This window comes from Mus musculus, chromosome 5 (assembly GCF_000001635.26).
Source record: "Mus musculus strain C57BL/6J chromosome 5, GRCm38.p6 C57BL/6J".
NCBI classification, from domain to species: domain Eukaryota; kingdom Metazoa; phylum Chordata; class Mammalia; order Rodentia; family Muridae; genus Mus; species Mus musculus.
The window spans coordinates 45629415-45648736 of NC_000071.6; the positions used below are offsets into that span (position 1 = coordinate 45629415).

Genomic DNA, 19322 nt, shown 5'->3' on the forward strand with positions numbered 1-19322 from the left:
TCTCCTCTGGACCTTATTCTCCTATTCTGTCTTAAATCATTATGTTATGGTTTTAATGCTGTGAAGAGACAGCATGACCAAGGCAACTCTTATAAAGGCAAACATTTAGTTGGGAACTAACTAAATTACAGGTTCAAGGGTTCAGTTCAATATGATCATGGTGTGAAGCAGGGCATCCTGTAGGCAGACTTGGAGCTGGAAGAGCTAGGAGTTCTATATTTGGATCTGTAGGCAGCCAGGAGGAGGCTCTTTTTCCATATTGGGCAGAGCTTGAGCATAGACCACCCATACAGTGACAAACTTGCTCCAACAAGATCACACCTACTCCAATAAGTCCACACCTCCTATGAGTCAATCCTTTCAAGCATGAGTCTCTGGGGGCCAAACCTATCAAACCACCACACTCATCCTTTGTCTTTCTCTAATAAGGATGCTTGTCATTGAATTTAAGCACCAGTCAAATAACACAATTCTATCTCATCTCATTGCTTCATTACATCTACAAATGCTCTTTTTTTCCTAATAAGGTAGCCGTCATAGGGATTTGAAATGGACCGTGTGTGTGTGTGTGTGTGTGTGTGTGTGTGTGTGTGTGTGACTTTTTTTAATCTTCTATAGTCAGTATCAAGAGAAAACAATATCCACTGAGAATACAGCAAGAAGGAAAGCTGAGTGATCTTACAGGCATGCATTTCAATGAAGCAAGAGTCTTGAGGTCAAAGAGAAAAGTTATACAGTGCTCTTTCAGAATTCAGCTGGGGAAATATATTCTTAGGAAAAAAACTTTTCTGTTTTTAAGACATTTGTTACACCTCAGAAGTTTGGGGAAGACACTGGTTTTTTTGTTTGGTTTTTTGTTTATTTGTTTGTTTGTTTGTTTGTTTTTGTTTTTTCGAGACAGGGTTTCTCTGTGTAGTCTTGGCTGTCCTGGAACTCACTCTGTAGACCAGGCTGTCCCCGAACTCAGAAATCCACCTGCCTCTGCCTCCCAAGTGCTGGGATTAAAGGCGTGTGCCACCATCGCCCGGCCAACACTGTTCTTGATAATGCCAAATAATGCAAAAGTAGGTCTTTCTATTTCTTTAATGATCTGTAGCTAAGAAAAAGGTTTTCTGGAGAGACCTAGGTCAGTGACTTGCCTCACATATACTTGGTAGTATGCTTGCTTTTATTGGGCCTCTGAAATACGAGGAAGGCATTTGTTTCTCTGATACTTCAAATTACCCTAGAGACGTACCAGGTATAGTCTCATTTCCTGAAGCTCACAATATACTAAGTAGTTTTTAAAAGGGCCCATTAAACAGTCAGAAATTGTATACCTGTCCTACTCAGCTGATGTAGAGGCCATGGAGGGATGTTCTTTACTGGCTTGCTTCTCCTGGCTTGCTCAGCCTGTTCTCTTATAGAACCAAGACTACCAGCTCAGGGATGGTCCCACCCACAAGGGGCCCTTCCCCCTTGATCACTAATTGAGAAAATGTCCCACAGCTGGATCTCAAGGAGGCATTTCCCCAACTGAAGCTCATTTCTCTGTGATAACTCCAGCTTGTGTCAAGTTGACACACAAAACCAGCCAGTACACCCTGTATCAAAAAACAAAACAAAACAACAACAAAATGATGCTATTGTCTCTGTAACTGTAGAGTCTCTTAGGGGTCTGTTTTTGTGTTTAGATTTCTGAGAGAGAAGAGAGTTGTAATAAATGTCTTTTTTTTTTTTAAGGTGAGCTTTATAGTGAAGAAATCAGGCATTGAATAATGCCTGATTGTTTGCCATCAGATTGTTTGAAATGCCATTAAATATTTTTCCTTCTATGCTGTTTCATTTCTATCTTCCTCATCTTCACAGGCATCTACCTGTAACAATGTTAAGCTCGATAAAGGAGTCAACCTCCAGGAAAGAATATGACAGGTGTGCAATGACAGAGAATCAAGAGTCAAAAGAGTTAATAAGAAAGTCATATTACTGACTATAGTGAGGAAAAACTAGAATCAACTGAAATGCTGGCAAAATTTCAAGGAAACTTTGTGATCATTCAGAATATTTAAGGCTTTCCCAATTTTCCCTTGGTAAACTGTTAACATTTCTGTAATTTATTTCTGTATGCAAACAATAGATGATCTTTCACAAGTCTTCATGCAATCCCCATTTAGAAAAATGGATTTTCTTCTGTCCAGAGTTGCCTGTTTATACCAGCTTCATTTATTATTGTAATTATGTGATTTAATGCCAGATTACATCAATTGTTATTTATGTGAAAGAAAGTTCTTTCTGAAAGCTTCTGATAGACCAAAAGAAAAAAAAAAGAAAAAGAAAAACACATTGCGAACAAAACAACACTCACACACACATACCAGCCAACCAATCAAAACCAATTCAGTATCAAATTAGGTGTTACAAAGAAGTAAAAAAGACTAGCAAGTGGGTTCTTAGACTACATATGAAAGATACCAATATTGGGAAAATAATACAGATACTTTATGGTAAGTGTCTTAATTTTATGTTGCTGGGATAAAATAACCTTAACAAAAGCAACTTAAGGTGGAAAAGGCCTATTTTGGCTTACATTTCCAGAGGGATATAGGCAATCAGGCTGGGGAAAACATGGCGCCAGGCAGGGAAGGCATGGAGGAGGAAACAGGAAGCTGTGTAGTCACATGACAATCACACTCAGAAAGCAGAGAATAAACTGAAAGTAGAGACTAGCTATAAAATGTTAAAACCTGTCCTGGGTGACCCATTTCCTCCAACAAGGCTCTACTTCCTAAAGGATCCATGACTTTCCCAAACTCCCTCAAGTTGGGAAGCGAGTATTCAGACACACGAGCCTATGAGCAGCATTTCACATTCAAGCACAGCAACAGGCGACCTCACAGGTGAAGGGCTATAGAAGGCTGTTGTGGCAGAGGGGACTTAGGCATAGGAAATAGTCACTTCAAGTAATTGTGGTAAATAATTTATTATAGATGAACAAATTTCATTCTAAGTGAAAATGGGATTTTGCTTCAAAAGAAACCATTATTGAGTTTTAAATGCTGTAAGTATATGCTTTGGTTCACATTAAAAGATCATTCTTTTTTTTTTTTTAATTTTTCAAGACAGGGTTTCTCTGTATAGCCCTGGCTGTCCTGGAACTCACTTTGTAGACCGGGCTTGCCTCGAACTCAGAAATCCGCCTGCCTCTGCCTCCCAAGTGCTGTGATTAAAGGTGTGCGCCACCACGCCCGGCAAAAGCTCATTCCTGCCGCAATATGAGGGGTGAGAATGATCATTGAGAATGTCACAACAGGAGTTGAGACATTATCTAGGCCAGAGTTGAAAACATTATCTAGAATGTGGGGATAGCAATGGAGACTAGAGTAGAATGATTTTTTATTTTTTAGGGGATAAAAGACCTTATAGAGATGACTAAACGGCTTTCAGTATATTGAGTTATACAGCCATAACCACATTCAACTTCAGAACATTTTTTTTTCCTCAAATGAAACCCTTAGTCTGAGTAAGGTGGTGCATGCCTTTAATCGCAGCACCCAGCAGGCACAGGGAGGAGAATCTCTGAGTTTAACACCAGCCAGGTCTACACAGTGGGTTGTACATCGGCCAGGGATACATAGTAAGACTATAAAAAAGAAGGAAGGAAGGAAGGAAGGAAGGAAGGAAGGAAGGAAGGAAGGAAGGAAGGAAGGAAGGAAGGAGACAAAAGCCCTTAGCTCCTCTCCATATCATATTTGAACTGCATTCCTTAGCAAATTATACATGCCAACAATGTATTTTATATAATTTATTCACCTACTTCTTGGTCAAGAGACTTTTAGTTTGTTTCTAATTTTTAGCAATATAAGTAATATCTCTATGAACAAACATTCATGGACCAATATGTATGGAGACAGTTGTTTTCATTTCTCTTGGGTACTCAGCAATGTAATTGTTGGATCATGTAACATTCTATCCAACTATTTAGGGGAAAGTTGAACACTTCTTCAAAGTGGCTACATCATTGTGTATTCCTACCAGCGATGTAAGAGGGTTTGAGATCACTCTGTTTGGTGCTGTGTGCAGAAAAGATTGAAGGATGGCTGTGGGATGGGGGTGGGGAGGAGGGAGAAGACTGGAATGGTAATGTAAAGTTGAAACATCTTAGTGGGAGTTAAGGACACTCAGCCTAGGGAGCACTTTATACTGTTTCATGGATATGATGCAAAGAATAGTGAGCTCGCTTTCTTTACATCAGGGGTTATGTTGTTAAATTGTAAGATTCCAACAGTGTGGGCTTGTTAAAACAGATCTGTAGTTCTCAAAGGACAAACTGCTTAAACACCTGTCCCCAAACAAGCTCCCACAAGCTCAAGAATATTTTCAGAGAAGGAGATGGAGTCAAGTCAGAGGATGTAATAAAACATGTACTCCTTTAAGCCAGAAAACATAAGGGTCAATCAAGTGGCAGCCTGTGATAGAGGATGCCTTTGCCAAGGCATCGTTACTATTGCCTCACCATACTTCCTGGCTTCGAAGGCTAGGGAAGGGCCCACTTTTCTCCAGTTTACTAGGGTAACAGTTTATTCTGAAGTTTACAGGGCGGCTGTCTTCACCCTCTACAGAGCATCAAGATGGGAAGTCAAACAGCTGGAAACTCAGAACTGCTGGCACTGGGTTGTAACATCTCTAATGCTAGGAAGTCTCAAGTCAAACCACCAGGGTTGGATCCAGTTTAGGGTCACCACCACATTTGGTGTGTGTGTGTGTGTGTGTGTGTGTGTGTGTGTGTTACTGGGAATCGATCTAGGGGCTTGTGTATGGTAGGTGAGCACACTACCATTGACTTATACCCCCAGGCTTTTTAAATTCCGAGACAAGGCTAAGGTGCCTAGGCAACTTATTATGTAGCTGGACAGGCTTGAACTTGCAATTCTTTGCCCTCCTTCAGCTTCTCAAGTAGGGATATTACAGCCATGTGCTATATAATACCCAACAAACTGCTATATTGTTAAAAGCTCTCAAGGTGGTTTTCATGTGCATCTTGGATTGTTTGATTATTTATTTACTAGGCTACCAGCAGAATGTTATTGTACATAAAACTAGGACTTTATTATTTTAGGAGATATATCACTATATTTCTTATGAATCAGTATAAGAGAAATCTTAACAAAATATATGGGAAGAATTTTTTTAATGCAATGGCTGTTTTGTCTGCATGTAACTATCTGTAGCAGGTGTGAGCTGTACACTCAGAGACCAGAAGAGGGCCTCAGAAACCTCACAGATCCCCTGAGACAGATGGCTGTGAGCTGCTATGTGGGTGTGGGAATCAACCCAGCTCTGCTGAAGAGCAGATAGTGCCCCTAACCACTGAGCCACCTCTCCAACCTACACATGGAGAAAGTTTAGTAAGGTTCTATTTTGTGCCTGTTACTATATCAACTTCTAGAGTTGGATAAGAAAAAAGAAATTACCATATAATAAACACATTTAAAATAAGAAGGTTTTCAAAGGCTTTTATTTTTAGAGGAAGTAAAGCTTAAAAGATAAATATGATCCAATTTTTAGAGACAAGGACATTTTAGGAAAGGAAACAAGAAGGAAAAAGAGAGGGATGAAGATGTAGTCATAAAAGCCAAGACACGAAACACACCTAAATGTCCACTAATGGGTGAACAAAGAAACTGTGTTATCTACACACAGCAGAGGACTATCCACTCATACAACAGCATAAAATCCTGTCACTGCATCATGAATGGAGCTGGATGTATCAGGGTAACTGCAGTAAGTTAGGCACAGAAAGACAATGCTGCATGTTCTTACTTACATGTGGTAGCTAAAATAATTGATTTCACGAAGGTAGAAAGTAGAATAGCAGTTCCCAGAGGCTAAGAAGTGTAAAGAGGAAGGTGGCAGACTGGTTATTGAATATAGTGGTACAGTTGGAGTAGGTGGAATGCCTTCTAATGTTCCAGAGAACTACAGGATAACTATGGTGGATGCCAAGTAATTGTATCTTTCCAAATAGCTAGAAGAGAGTTTGAACAGTATCACCACAAAGAAACAGCAAATAGTTGAGGTGATGGAGACACTGATACCCTGAGTTAATACGTACCTGAAACATCTGTATCCCACAAATACATACAGATTTTATGCATCAATTAAAAATTAAAAATAAGCATTAAAAGTGAAAGATTTTGCTTTTCAGTGTGTATCCAAGGACACATAAAGACTTGCATATGGATTTAGCATGTCCATAGCAGTACTGTTGATGTTAACCAGAAAAGATGGAATCCAAAATTATCAGTTGGTGAAAAGATAAATCATGATAAATCAAACTTGAGATAGCTATATAAGAGATAGATGCATATGTGACATTATGTGATAGGACATGGATGGTCCTCTAAGAAAACACCAGAAATAAAGGATTAAGTATTGGATGATTTCATTTATTTGAAATACCTATAAGAGACAAACCTGGATATTTGGGCTGGAGGGAGAGACGGCTTAGTGGCTAAGAGTGTATGTTGAACAACCACAAGAAGAGGAAGAGTTCAAATCTCAGCACCTACACAGCTAGCCCTAACACCAGCTCCGAAATGGGTAGAAATAAAAGGAAAACCAAATTTTGCTGGCTGCCAGCCTATCTGGAAAAACTTGAGCCTCTTGTTTCAGGGAGAGACCTTGCCTCCCTCATAGGAATAAGCAGGGAGAGATAGAGGACTCTTCCTGTTTCCTTCTGGTCATCAGCACGTGCACACACAGCATGTGTGTATATACTTTCTCAGACACATATGCACTAAAATCATTAAATAAGTGATTGTTTTGGAAAAGGACAGAAAAGAATAAAAGGTTGCCTAGTGATGGGGGTGTGAATAGGGACCACCTTCAAATGTGCATGAGAAATGGACTTGTTCTCCAGCTAGACTTTATGAATCACTGGACACAATTGTGTTCACTAAATACACGTGGGACTACACTGATGGGTGAAAAGAGCTCTTCTGTAGGAAAATTCACTTTAAAACCTTTGGTAGAAAACATCATAGTTAAGTAGCTAAGTTGAAACATGAATGACAGTCCTGAGACTGAGTTGAATAAAGCCTCGAGCTCTCAAACCAGTCACAGAATGTAAATCATCTTTCCTAATCTTACAGAACATGGGAATGGAGACGGAGAAAGCATAGGGGAAGAATAGCAAAGGAAAACCACAAATCATGATGGGAGAATATTTGTGATCACCTGGATTAAATTCACCTATCAAAGAAAAGCTCATGGAAATACTAAATGTTCAAATGTAGAAAATATGCACCGTACAAATAGTAGGCAAAAGAAGAGTGGTTTATCAGAAACAAAAATCTCACCTTAAGAAATTAGTGTGAAAAGTGGTACTGAGTGGTACTACATAGTAAGACTCAATCGTGATTTGTAACGGAGAACTCTGAGAAATATTGCTGATTATGCACCAGGGATGGTGTTTGCCTTCTGTATTGCTGAGTCTTCATGGCTTAGCAAAATAGGTAATCCATAAATATTACTGAATTGAATCACCACCCAGTTACATTGAAATAATCTATTTATGTGTTTGACATACCATAAAGGAAAGGGCTACGCTTTTGTTAGGGTTTCTATTGCTGTGATAAAACACTATCACTGTTAGCAACTTGGAGAGGAAAGGGTTTAATTTCTCCTTACAATTGGTAGTCCATCATCCAAGGAAGTCAGGGAAAGAGCCTGAAGGCAGAAACTAAAGCAGAGGCCATGGAGGAGTGCTGTTCAGTGGCTTACCCAGCCTGCTTTCTTAGAGTGCCCATGACCACCTGCCCAGGAATAGCACCACACACAGTCAGCTAGACACACCAACTATAATTTTAAAAACTACAGACTTGCCTACAGGGAAATCTTATAGAGGCATTTTTCTCAGTTCAGAGTCCCCTTTTTCAAAATGACTCTACTAGCTAGAACAGAACCTGCCTAGGGCTTATTGCACCAATATTCAGTATATGAAACTAGTGAGATAGCCCAGTGGTTAAGAATATTTGCTGCTGTTACAGAGGATCTGAGTTTGATTTTCAGCAACCACATTGGGTGGCTCATAGTCACTTGTAACTCCAGCTTCCTGAAAGCCCACATCTTCTTCTGGCTTCCATAGGCACCCACCAATGGGGTATATGTACAGACACACACGTACACAAAAATAAAAGTGATGTTCAATCTTTTAAATAGAGCAGGCACCCCATAGATCATCACTATCACAAGTCAAGGATAATTCTTTCATAATTTTCCCCTTCTTTCTGCACACACTGCCGTGCCCTGCTTTGTTTCCACTTTCATAGGACTCATAACTTGAAGTATCACACATAGCTCTTGTTGTGTGCTTTTAATTGCTCTTGCTATTTCAAATCTTGCTTCTCTTCCAACAAACAAACCAACAAACAACAAAAACTTTAGCTTTTTGAAGACAAGGAAGGTGTCGGATCCTATAATTGCTTTTTCAGATACGAAAATCATTTTTATATAAGAAACTTAAGTAAGTTTTTGATCGGCGCTATTAGACACCTTTGGGTTAGATATCGTGGCACGACTGTCTGGAGACAGGCTCTTGTGCAAAGAATATGAAGAGGCCAATGGGAGGTCAGGAGAAGAAAGCGAGTGCTGTTCTGTTTCACCCTATGTTGGATTCCAGTGTGGTAAGGATGCTCATCCATCCTTCAGAAAAGCAGGTATGGAAAGTAAGAGGAAGATGTTTAGGAAAGAAATCAGAATATGTCATTCATTATACTCTGGGACAAACGCTGGAGCTAGTCTTTACTAGTAGGCATTGTGCTAGGAGTTTGAGACCAAATGGAAAATACCAAGTAAACAATTTAAACTACTCAAACCCTGCAGGAAAGACATCTCTACAGATATGTGGAGGGAATCTGTGCGGAGTTGTTCCTAACCGGGAAATTGCCAGGGATTAACAACCTGCATTGGCAACATCTCAAGTATACATACTGGATATATTCAACCAAGATCCTGAGATGAAGTAGGGATATGGGCTGGCTGACCTCCCAAGGTCTTTTCCATTACCACAAGCATACACAGCATCCTACCCTTTCCCATTTATGATCCAACACATGCCTGTAGTCAGTTTGACAGTAAGTCCCCTGGGCTTCCTTCCAGGTTTAGTACGATGCCACGAAAGACTGCTAGCACTCAACAAATGATTCAAATATTTGTTGAATGAAGGAATTAATGAATCGTGTTTAAATAGGTCTCACATGATCTCCCCAGATATAGAGAATAAAATCACAACATTCCAGGCATGATGGTTTGAAGGTTTGAACAGGGCTGGCAAGGGAACATGATCTCTCTCTCTCTCTCTCTCTCTCTCTCTCTCTCTCTCTCTCTCTCTCTCTCTCTCTCTCTCACACACACACACACACACACACACACACACACACCCTCTAGCCTTGGGAAAGCACAGCCCACCTGCTAAGCAAGCAGGCTGCGGGAGTTTCCTTGGCAAAGAATCCTGTCTGCTGCTTCCAAATGCAGTCTCCAGAAGGTCACTTCACTCAGATACAGAACAGCTTCCTTTGGTCTCTGTGACAAAGTTTGTGGGGATTCAGTGCGGTCCTCCCCTGGGGTGCTTCTACACTCCCACCCCTACTCTGGGTGCCTGTGGCACACAGCTGGTCTGCCCGCAGCACCCCGCCTTACCTTAGTGAGCTGAGCGATCTTCTTGCACATTTTCACGTGCATCTCCGGATCACAGTCCATTCTCCAGCCCGAGCCACCGCGGGCGTCGGCTTTGGAGCTCGCGCAGGTTCCTGGCGGGTGAATTTTGCTGTTGAGGGCAGATGCCATCGCTTTAAGGAGCCCTGCACTGAAATGCTCTGACTCGCGCGCTCTCACCGCTGGCCGTGTGCACGTGCGTTCGAGCACGGGCGTGAGAGCTTTCTCCAGAGAGGTGGCACTGCAGTCCTGCCAGCACAGCCGCGTGGCTCTCTTTCCGGAGGTGTCTCCTTCCCGGGCCCACTCGCGCACCACCTTCCTCTGCTCGTGCTCGTTCGCGAGCTAGCTGGCTCACGGGCACCCGCACCATGCAGCGTAGCGCTGGCGCCTTGCACGTGAGGTTTACCATCTGCGGATGCTTCCGAGAGGGTGCGGGCTATACCTGCAAGAGGACAGCTTCTGAGGGGTGTTGGGGGACAGGAGGTGGGGGCGGTGCCCTGGGCAGGGTTTTTTTTTTTTTTTTTTCCCTTCCCTCTCCTTGGCCAACTGGGTGGCTTGGAGCTTCCAACTCCACTGTGAGCGATCCAGCCCGAGGTGGATAGCTCAGGCCAAGAGGAAGAAATGCTGGCTTTAGTCCCTAGCAGATCGGCAAATCAGAATGAAAATATTAGAAAATCCTGTAGTAGTAGATGGGACAGATGAGAGAGCGGGTCTTATTCCTGCAGCCCTGATGCTTAGAGCGAGGGTGAAGAGAGGAGGCGGGATGCTGAAGGGCAGAAGTGGGGATGAGGGAGCTAACCACTCCGATTCTAGGAGGTTGAGATCTGGAGCTCAAAGTGGGAATAGAGCTGGAACCTCAGAACTACACGGTGGGACTGAATTGGAAGCCCCCCTTCCTGACCTTGGATAGGACCTGCTCAGTGATGCTAGAGATCTCCCCACATCGTCCACTCAAAGGTCACTAGTGACCGAAACTTGGGGGTGGGTTGGGGGCGGGGCATCGCCAGATTTCGGTCTCAGAGTAGGGAAAGAGGTAGCGACAAGGAAAAAAAGTCCTGCAAGAGCTAGAAAGGGTGGTAGTGGGAAAGGAAGTTACAAGGGGCACCAGATGGGTCTGGAAAGTCAAGCCTACCCAGTTAAAGCAAAGGAGCTCATCTAACCTGTGCCATTACCTCAGACAGACCCGAGGCTGAACCTTGTTGCGTTTTGAAGTTGTTGCCCCTTAGACTGGGAAAGCAGGTAGGTAGAGAACCAAAATCGTTTCTGGCTTTTTTTTTTGGTTTTGAACAATGGACTTTGAGAAACAAGACAGAATCCTGGTCAGATTTTTCTGAAGTGGCAATAGTGTCATTATTATGATTTTGCCTGGCTAATATATTTTATTTTATAAACTTCTCGCCCTCCAATAACAATACTCATTTTATAGGTGGGAAAAATTAACTATTTGATCAGGTGATTACAAACGGCAGTTGGGTGTGAAATGGGGACAGTGATACCACAACTGTGAACCCCTGTCTACCTCCCAGGCATTACAGAGCACCCAGAGGAGCAACCAAGAGAACCTTAGGCTTATCCCACAACTCCGTGGGACAAAAATCTTTGGTGATCAGGGTCACAGGAGTCCATGTATTAAATACAGGCTTCCTATTTATTTCCAAATTTTATAGAATGCTATTTTTAGTATATAAATAATATCATTTTTACAGAAATTCAACCACTGTGCAAATGAGAAGAAAATTAGCCTTCATGGAATGAGAATACTGAACCAAAAAAATATTCACTAATTTGGATTATCACATCAGTGGCCCTGTGACTCTTGGTATTTGAGAGTGAACACACACTTGCCACATTGGTGGCAAGTCTCCTAACGTGCAAGCACCCGAATACTACATCATCATCAAGTTACTCAATTTATATACTAAAAGGCATACTATTTAATTTCATTTCATCCCTTTCATTTCTTCCTTGCATTAATATCAAGAAATTAGACAATTTTTTAAAATGTGTGTTGGGACTAGGTATGGTGGTGAACTCCTGAAATCCAAGCCCTCTGAGACAGGAGCGGAGTTTCTCAATCTTCTCTCCCGAAGGAACAACAAAAACAGATCACCTTGTCACAAAATGGCAACATTTGCACTGAGATGTCATTAAGTATATTAATATAACAGCACAGAGTATGCCATTTTGTAATAAAATGTGTTAAGGCAAAAATATAATCAGGCTATATAAAATATTAATATGACCATTAGGAGGACCACAATTTTGGAAATAGCTGCCTGTAACTATTTGGTAATATCATCGTTTCTAGCTTCCCACCTTAAAATTGTGTTAGTGGTAATAGGTGTGGAAACCAGTGGAAAAAGGAGAGTCGGGCACAAGAGTTTTCTCAGTACAGGTAACATGATCGGTTTGCAAAGTGTACACTTGACTTTAGAGTACACTGGGAGGAATGAACCTGGCATTAATATAGTTTTATTTCTGGTCTTTTTCTAGATTCAAATTAATGGAACTCTCCAACACCCAAAGGGGGAACAGACCTGAAGTATTGTTTGCAATAAATGCTTCTCACTAAATAGAAAAGCAAATTTCTCATAATTCTACTCCAAAAGGGTGAAACACATGTGTTTGATAGACATACAACTGTGACAAATAACTTAGCCTTCTTTTAAAGAAAGGTAACATTCTGTATATGAACTGTAAAACCTTTAACATAAAATTTTATTGAGGCAAGAATTCTTACCTGTTTCACGTACTGCCAAAGCCCCAGTGATTAGAATAGTGTTTAGCAGGCCACTATTAGGTTCTTAAACATTTATTGAACGACTAAAAGAATGAATATTCTTCTACAAGAAGTGGTATTTTCAAGAGTATATGTGAATCATATAGATTATGATTAATAATCATATAAATGTGCTTAATATAATCATGGAAATATAAGTTAAAACCAAATTGAGACGCTACTACACCACTTAGAATGTATAAAATAAAAAGAAAATGTTTACCAGAATGTGTAAAATAATGAGCAAAATATAAAGCGTTTACAAAGATACATGCTAAAATGAAGTTTTGTGTGTTACTTACTAGTAGAAGAGTAAAATGATACAATCACTTTGGAAAGTGTGTGGCAGTTTTACTACAACTAAAGCACACATCACTTATGACGTCAGTTTGACGCCTCGGTTTAAGACAAGAGGAATGAGTGTGCGCATGCACAAAGACATAGAATGTTTAGGACAACTTTATTTGTAATAACTCAAACTTGTAAGAACTCCAGTGCCAACAATTGGTAAAAGGTAAATGAATTGTGGTAATTCATATGATACATTACAGTAATAATGTTGAAGTAGAATGTGGAAGGAAGAAGGTGACTATAATATATCACATAGTGTATGATCCCATTCACATGAAGTTTGAGGAAAACCAGGACTAACTTACCTTTATAAAAGTAGCTATTTTGGAATTCTGTGTAATCAGAAATTTTTGTGCTGTATTCTGAGTGTATGTATCTTGATATAATCTTAACATTATACATTTGTGAAGAAACACCAAGAATTAAGACGTGGTTTATGAAAACCCACTTTTCATTTCCTGCCAGCAAGGCAAGAGTGCCTTTGGTAAATTTATCATTTGAAAATATTATTATTTTGTATTTTTCATTTTTCATTCCTGATTAAGTGAAAGGCATTTGTTAATCTTTATAGGTTCATTTGGACTGAATGATCAAGCTTTCTGATTCTCCTTATTCAGAAGGTCGCTCCTATTTGAATCTCATCTTTATCAATCTTGATAGTATCCATAGCTTTTTTTTCTCCTGTGGAAATAGAGACAAAATTTTTTCCCCAATGTAACACAATTCCAGTTTTCTGTTTTAAGAATTATACACTATGTGATATATACATCAACACATCTCTAAATTATGCAGGCTGGTTTAATTCAGCAGGGTTTTTTCCTATTATTCAATGTCTCTCCATAGTTGTTGTATGGCACACATATCTTATCTTTCCAAAGTCTGGGAAATGAAATATATCCACTTGCCAAATTTCATTTCTTTAGGTACCTGTGGAACTTTCAATATGTTTGGTCCAGGGCACTATTAGATGTTACCCTGTTAGAAGAAATGTGCCACTGTTGGGGTGGGCTTTGAGACCCCTCTCCTAGCTGCCTGGAATACAGTCTGCTCCTTACTTCTTTTGGATGAAGATGTCGAACTCTCAGCTCCTCCAATGTCATGCCTGCCTGGATGCAGCCATCCTTCCTGTCATGATGATAATGGACTGAATCACAGAACCTGTAAGCCTGCATCAAGTCTGCAGGATTAGGCACATCCTTTCCCACTGAGGCTAGATGTGGCAGCCCTCTGCTACATATGCGTCAGGGGCCTTGAACCAGGCTCTGTATGCTTTTTGGATGGTGGATCAGTCTCTAGAAGCTCCCAGAGGTCCAGGTTATTTGCTTTGTGGATGAGTTTTCCAAAACTGACAGGGAATGGAATGCCTGAATCCAATTTAATATGGACATGAGGGCCCCTAGGGCTTTTCCCAATAGAAAATATTACCTTGCCTGTCTTTTGTTCATCTGCATTCATTAGTCCAATGTAGGCCTTTGCCATGCCTTCTGCATACTCCAGAAAGCTGGGGCCTTCTTTTTGGATTATCTCTATGAAAAAAAAAACAATATTTCTAGAAATGCCTTGCCTACAATCTCTTTTCATATGAACTTGCTTATCACAATTAAAACATCTGATGTTTTTGTTTTTCTTCAAACTTTTAGAAATTATTTCTCCTATCAAAGTAGCATCATAAACATGAGATCCAATATTGCCATATTTCCAGTCCATTCATCTATTGGTTCTGATGTTGCCTTGAAAGGCCTAATCGCCCCTTTGCATTCAGAATTAGCATTTTCAAAAGCCAAAGATCTCATTAATATTTGTCTGACTTCTGAATCTGATACTATTTTATTTACAGCTGAAGTCAACCTTTGCAAAAAAAAAATAGTGAAGGCTGATTTTGGGCCTTGCATAATTTCAGTAAATGATACAGCCCTCTTTCCTGGTTCTTCAACATAAACAGAAACCCTAAAATAATGTCCTTTCTGGTATCATTTTGGAAGTCACCAAGGAGCATTTCATTCTGATATAATTTTCTTTTCTTTACTATATCCATGACTTAATGTTCTATTTTCCAAATTTTGTGCAACTTTTTACATTAAGTTTTAGAATTCTAATTTTTTTCAATAGCCCTTTCTGGTTATTTCATAAATGTAGTATGCTCTCCAATGTTTCTAAGAATATCCGAGATTCTTTGGCAGCTTTATGTTCAGCTTTCATGTTGGAGTTTCCTCAAATGTTGAGTGATTCTTAGTTGTCAGTGTATATTGACTTCAAGTGACTATAAGTTATGTCATAATGAGCAGGGTTTGTAGTCTTTGGGTCTCACTGTAGCAAATAGTTAAATGCCAAATTATTGTTCATCTTTTCTGGATGGGTTGGGCATGTCTGGATATACATGCCCATAACAGCCAGGTAAAGAATGCATGCAGGTTCACAATGTTTTTAATACTGGCATTCTCAGTTTCCTTGTCCTCAACATAGCTTTGGTCCTGTCTTTCCATTCTCAGTTTTGTTTGGTTCAGTTTCTCCAGAAAAATAAGCCTTCTGTAATTTTTGTTTGTTTGTTTTTGTTTTTTATTTTTCGAGACAGGGTTTCTCTGTGTAGCCCTGGCTGTCCTGGAACTCACTCTGTAGACCAGGCTGGCTGTGAACTCAGAAATCCGCCTGCTTCTGCCTCCCAAGTGCTGGGATTAAAGGCGTGCACCACCACTTTTGTTCCTCATGCCTACTTTCAGTTGTCCCTTTAGACTTTGAATGGTGTAGAAAGCAGCACTTGTCTTCTACATTTGTAGACTTTTTCTTTCTCTAAACATTTATCTTTGCTATTTTTAAATTGTATGTATTTGTGTCTGTGTATGTGCACAAAAAGACATTGGATCCCTTGGAGACAGAGTTTACAGGAGGATGTTAGCCACCAGACATGGGTGAGAAACCAGACAAAGGTTGTCTATAAGAGTGCTCTTAGCCATAGGGCCATCTCCCTAGCTCCTTTTTTTCTGCTATGGAAACTAAATGAACTTAGCTGCTGGAACATTGCTACCTACACCTTTTTCCCTAAAAGAGCTATAAATTGGCCTTTTCCTCAATGAAGAAAATAAGTACTTTAAAAGCCCACCAATAAGGATCAACAAAACACAACCACTTCTACGTACAATTGAAGACAGCACTATGAAAATTAGAAATGATTTAATTGTTAGTATGAGTTATTTTCACTCAATACCATGTCTCTTCAATAAAGACTCTGATCTGTAATTAAGTCTACTCTTTAACCCTTCAACAGTTCTAACTTTGGGGCAACTTATGCATGAACTTCCCTTACTAATAATTAAATAAGTATTTAATGACACCAAGCCAACTCCAATGCCATCAGCACTATCTTAGGGTTTCTATTCCTGCAAAAAATGTCGTGACCAAAAAGCAAGTTGGGGAGGAAAGGGTTTATTCAGCTTATACTTCCACATTGCTGTTCATCACCAAGGAAGTCAGGACTGGAACTCAAGCAGGTCAGGAAGCAGGAGCTGATGCAGAGGCCATGGAGGGATGTTCCTTACTGGCTTGCTTCCCCTGGCTTGCTCAGCCTGCTCTCTTATAGAACCAAGACTACCAGCCCAGGGATGGTCCCACCCACAAGGGTCCTTTCCCCCTTGATCACTAATTGAGAAAATGCCTTACAGTTGTATCTCATGGAGGCATTTTCTCAACTGAAGCTCCTTTCTCTGTGATAACTCCAGCCTGTGTCAGGTTGGCACACAAAACCAGCCAGTACAAGCATTTTCACAGGGATGCCAGATAATATAGAAGCCAGTGAAATCTGATTCTTACATAAGTGGCTTTTGTTTTATCTCCCTTATGTCATCATTTATATGACATTTTTTTCCATTTTTTATTAGGTATTTAGCTCATTTACATTTCCAATGCTATACCAAAAGTCCCCCATACCCCCCCCCCAATCCCCTACCCACCCACTCCCCCTTTTTGGCCCTGGCGTTCCCCTGTACTGGGGCATATAAAGTTTGCGTGTCCAATGGGCCTCTCTTTACAGTGATGGCCGACTAGGCCATCTTTTGATACATATGCAGCTAGAGTCAAGAGCTCCGGGGTACTGGTTAGTTCATAATGTTGTTCCGCCTATAGGGTTGCAGATCCCTTTAGCTCCTTGGCTACTTTCTCTAGCTCCTCCATTGGGAGCCCTGTGATCCATTCATTAGCTGACTGTGAGCATCCACTTCTGTGTTTGCTAGGCCCCGGCATAGTCTCACAAGAGACAGCTACATCTGGGTCCTTTCGATAAAATCTTGCTAGTGTATGCAATGGTGTCAGCGTTTGGATGCTGATTATGGGGTGGATCCCTGGATATGGAAGTCTCTACATGGACCATCCTTTCATCTCAGCTCCAAACTTTGTCTCTGTAACTCCTTCCATGGGTGTTTTGTTCCCAAATCTAAGGAGGGGCATAGTGTCCACACTGCAGTCTTCATTTTTCTTGAGTTTCATGTGTTTAGGAAATTGTATCTTTTTTTTTTTCCATTTTTTATTAGGTATTTAACTCATTTACATTTCCAATGCTATACCAAAAGTCCCCCATATCCACCCACCCCCACTCCCCTGCCCACCCACTCCCCCTTTTTGGCCCTGGAATTCCCCTGTACTGGGGCATATAAAGTTTGCAAGTCCAATGGGCCTCTCTTTCCAGTGATGGCCGACTAGGCCATCTTTTGATATATATGCAGCTAGAGTCAAGAGCTCCGGGGTACTGGTTAGCTCATAATGTTGTTCCACCTATAGGGTTGCAGATCCCTTTAGCTCCTTGGCTACTTTCTCTAGCTCCTCCATTGGGAGCCCTATGATCCATCCATTAGCTGACTGTGAGCATCCACTTCTGTGTTTGCTGGGCCCCGGCATAGTCTCACAAGAGACAGCTACATCTGCGTCCTTTCAATAAAATCTTGCTAGTGTATGCAATGGTGTCAGTGTTTGGATGCTGATTATGGGGTGGATCCCTGGCTATGGCAGTCTCTACATGGTCCATCCTTTCATCTCAGCTCCAAACTTTGTCTCTGTAACTCCTTCCATGGGTGTTTTGTTCCCAAATCTAAGGAGGGGCATAGTGTCCACACTTCAGTCTTCATTCTCCTTGAGTTTCATGTGTTTAGCAAATTATATCTTATATCTTGGGTATCCTAGGTTTGGGGCTAATATCCACTTATCAGTGAGTACATATTGTGTGAGTTCCTTTGTGAATGTGTTACCTCACTCAGGATGATGCCCTCCAGGTCCATCCATTTGCATAGGAATTTCATAAATTCATTCTTTTTAATAGCTGAGTAGTACTCCATTGTGTAGCTGTACCACATTTTCTGTATCCATTCCTCTGTTGAGGGGCATCTGGGTTCTTTCCAGCTTCTGGCTATTATAGATAAGGCTGCTATGAACATAGTGGAGCATGTGTCCTTCTTACCAGTTGGGGTATCTTCTGGATATATGCCCAGGAGAGGTATTGCTGGATCCTCCGGTAGTACTATGTCCAATTTTCTGAGGAACCGCCAGACTGATTTCCAGAGTGGTTGTACAAGCCTGCAATCCCACCAAGAATGGAGGAGTGTTCCTCTTTCTCCACATCCACGCCAGCATCTGCTGTCACCTGAATTTTTGATCTTAGCCATTCTGACTGGTGTGAGGTGGAATCTCAGGGTTGTTTTGATTTGCATTTCCCTGATGATTAAGGATGTTGAACATTTTTTCAGGTGCTTCTCTGCCATTCGGTATTCCTCAGGTGAGAATTCTTTGTTCAGTTCTGAGCCCCATTTTTTAATGGGGTTATTTGATTTTCTGAAGTCCACCTTCTTGAGTTCTTTATATATGTTGGATATTAGTCCCCTATCTGATTTAGGATAGGTAAAGATCCTTTCCCAATCTGTTGGTGGTCTTTTTGTCTTATTGACGGTGTCTTTTGCCTTGCAGAAACTTTGGAGTTTTATTAGGTCCCATTTGTCAATTCTCGATCTTACAGCACAAGCCATTGCTGTTCTGTTCAGGAATTTTTCCCCTGTGCCCATATCTTCAAGGCTTTTCCCCACTTTCTCCTCTATAAGTTTCAGTGTCTCTGGTTTTATGTGAAGTTCCTTGATCCACTTAGATTTGACCTTAGTACAAGGAGATAAGTATGGATCGATTCGCATTCTTCTACACGATAACAACCAGTTGTGCCAGCACCAATTGTTGAAAATGCTGTCTTTCTTCCACTGGATGGTTTTAGCTCCCTTGTCGAAGATCAAGTGACCATAGGTGTGTGGGTTCATTTCTGGGTCTTCAATTCTATTCCATTGGTCTACTTGTCTGTCTCTATACCAGTACCATGCAGTTTTTATCACAATTGCTCTGTAGTAAAGCTTTAGGTCAGGCATGGTGATTCCACCAGAGGTTCTTTTATCCTTGAGAAGAGTTTTTGCTATCCTCGGTTTTTTGTTATTCCAGATGAATTTGCAAATTGCTCCTTCTAATTCGTTGAAGAATTGAG

At 40.8% G+C, this 19322-nt stretch overlaps 1 protein-coding gene and 1 long non-coding RNA gene across 2 annotated transcripts in view; one reads left to right on the forward strand and one right to left on the reverse strand.

Moving 5' to 3' along the window:
- Fam184b (family with sequence similarity 184, member B) overlaps window positions 1-10087 on the reverse strand; it is a 109797-nt gene extending 99710 nt beyond the window's left edge. The window contains exon 1 of the mRNA NM_021416.3: window positions 9679-10087. Coding sequence (NP_067391.3) covers window positions 9679-9825 — 147 coding nt within the window. The 5' untranslated portion in view covers window positions 9826-10087. The remainder of the gene's footprint in view (window positions 1-9678) is intronic.
- 9630001P10Rik (RIKEN cDNA 9630001P10 gene) lies at window positions 9861-16055 on the forward strand. Its single transcript, NR_102378.1, has 4 exons — window positions 9861-10122; window positions 10875-10932; window positions 12187-12368; window positions 13747-16055. It is a non-coding gene; the product is annotated as an RIKEN cDNA 9630001P10 gene (long non-coding RNA).
- Window positions 16056-19322: the final 3267 nt, after the last annotated feature.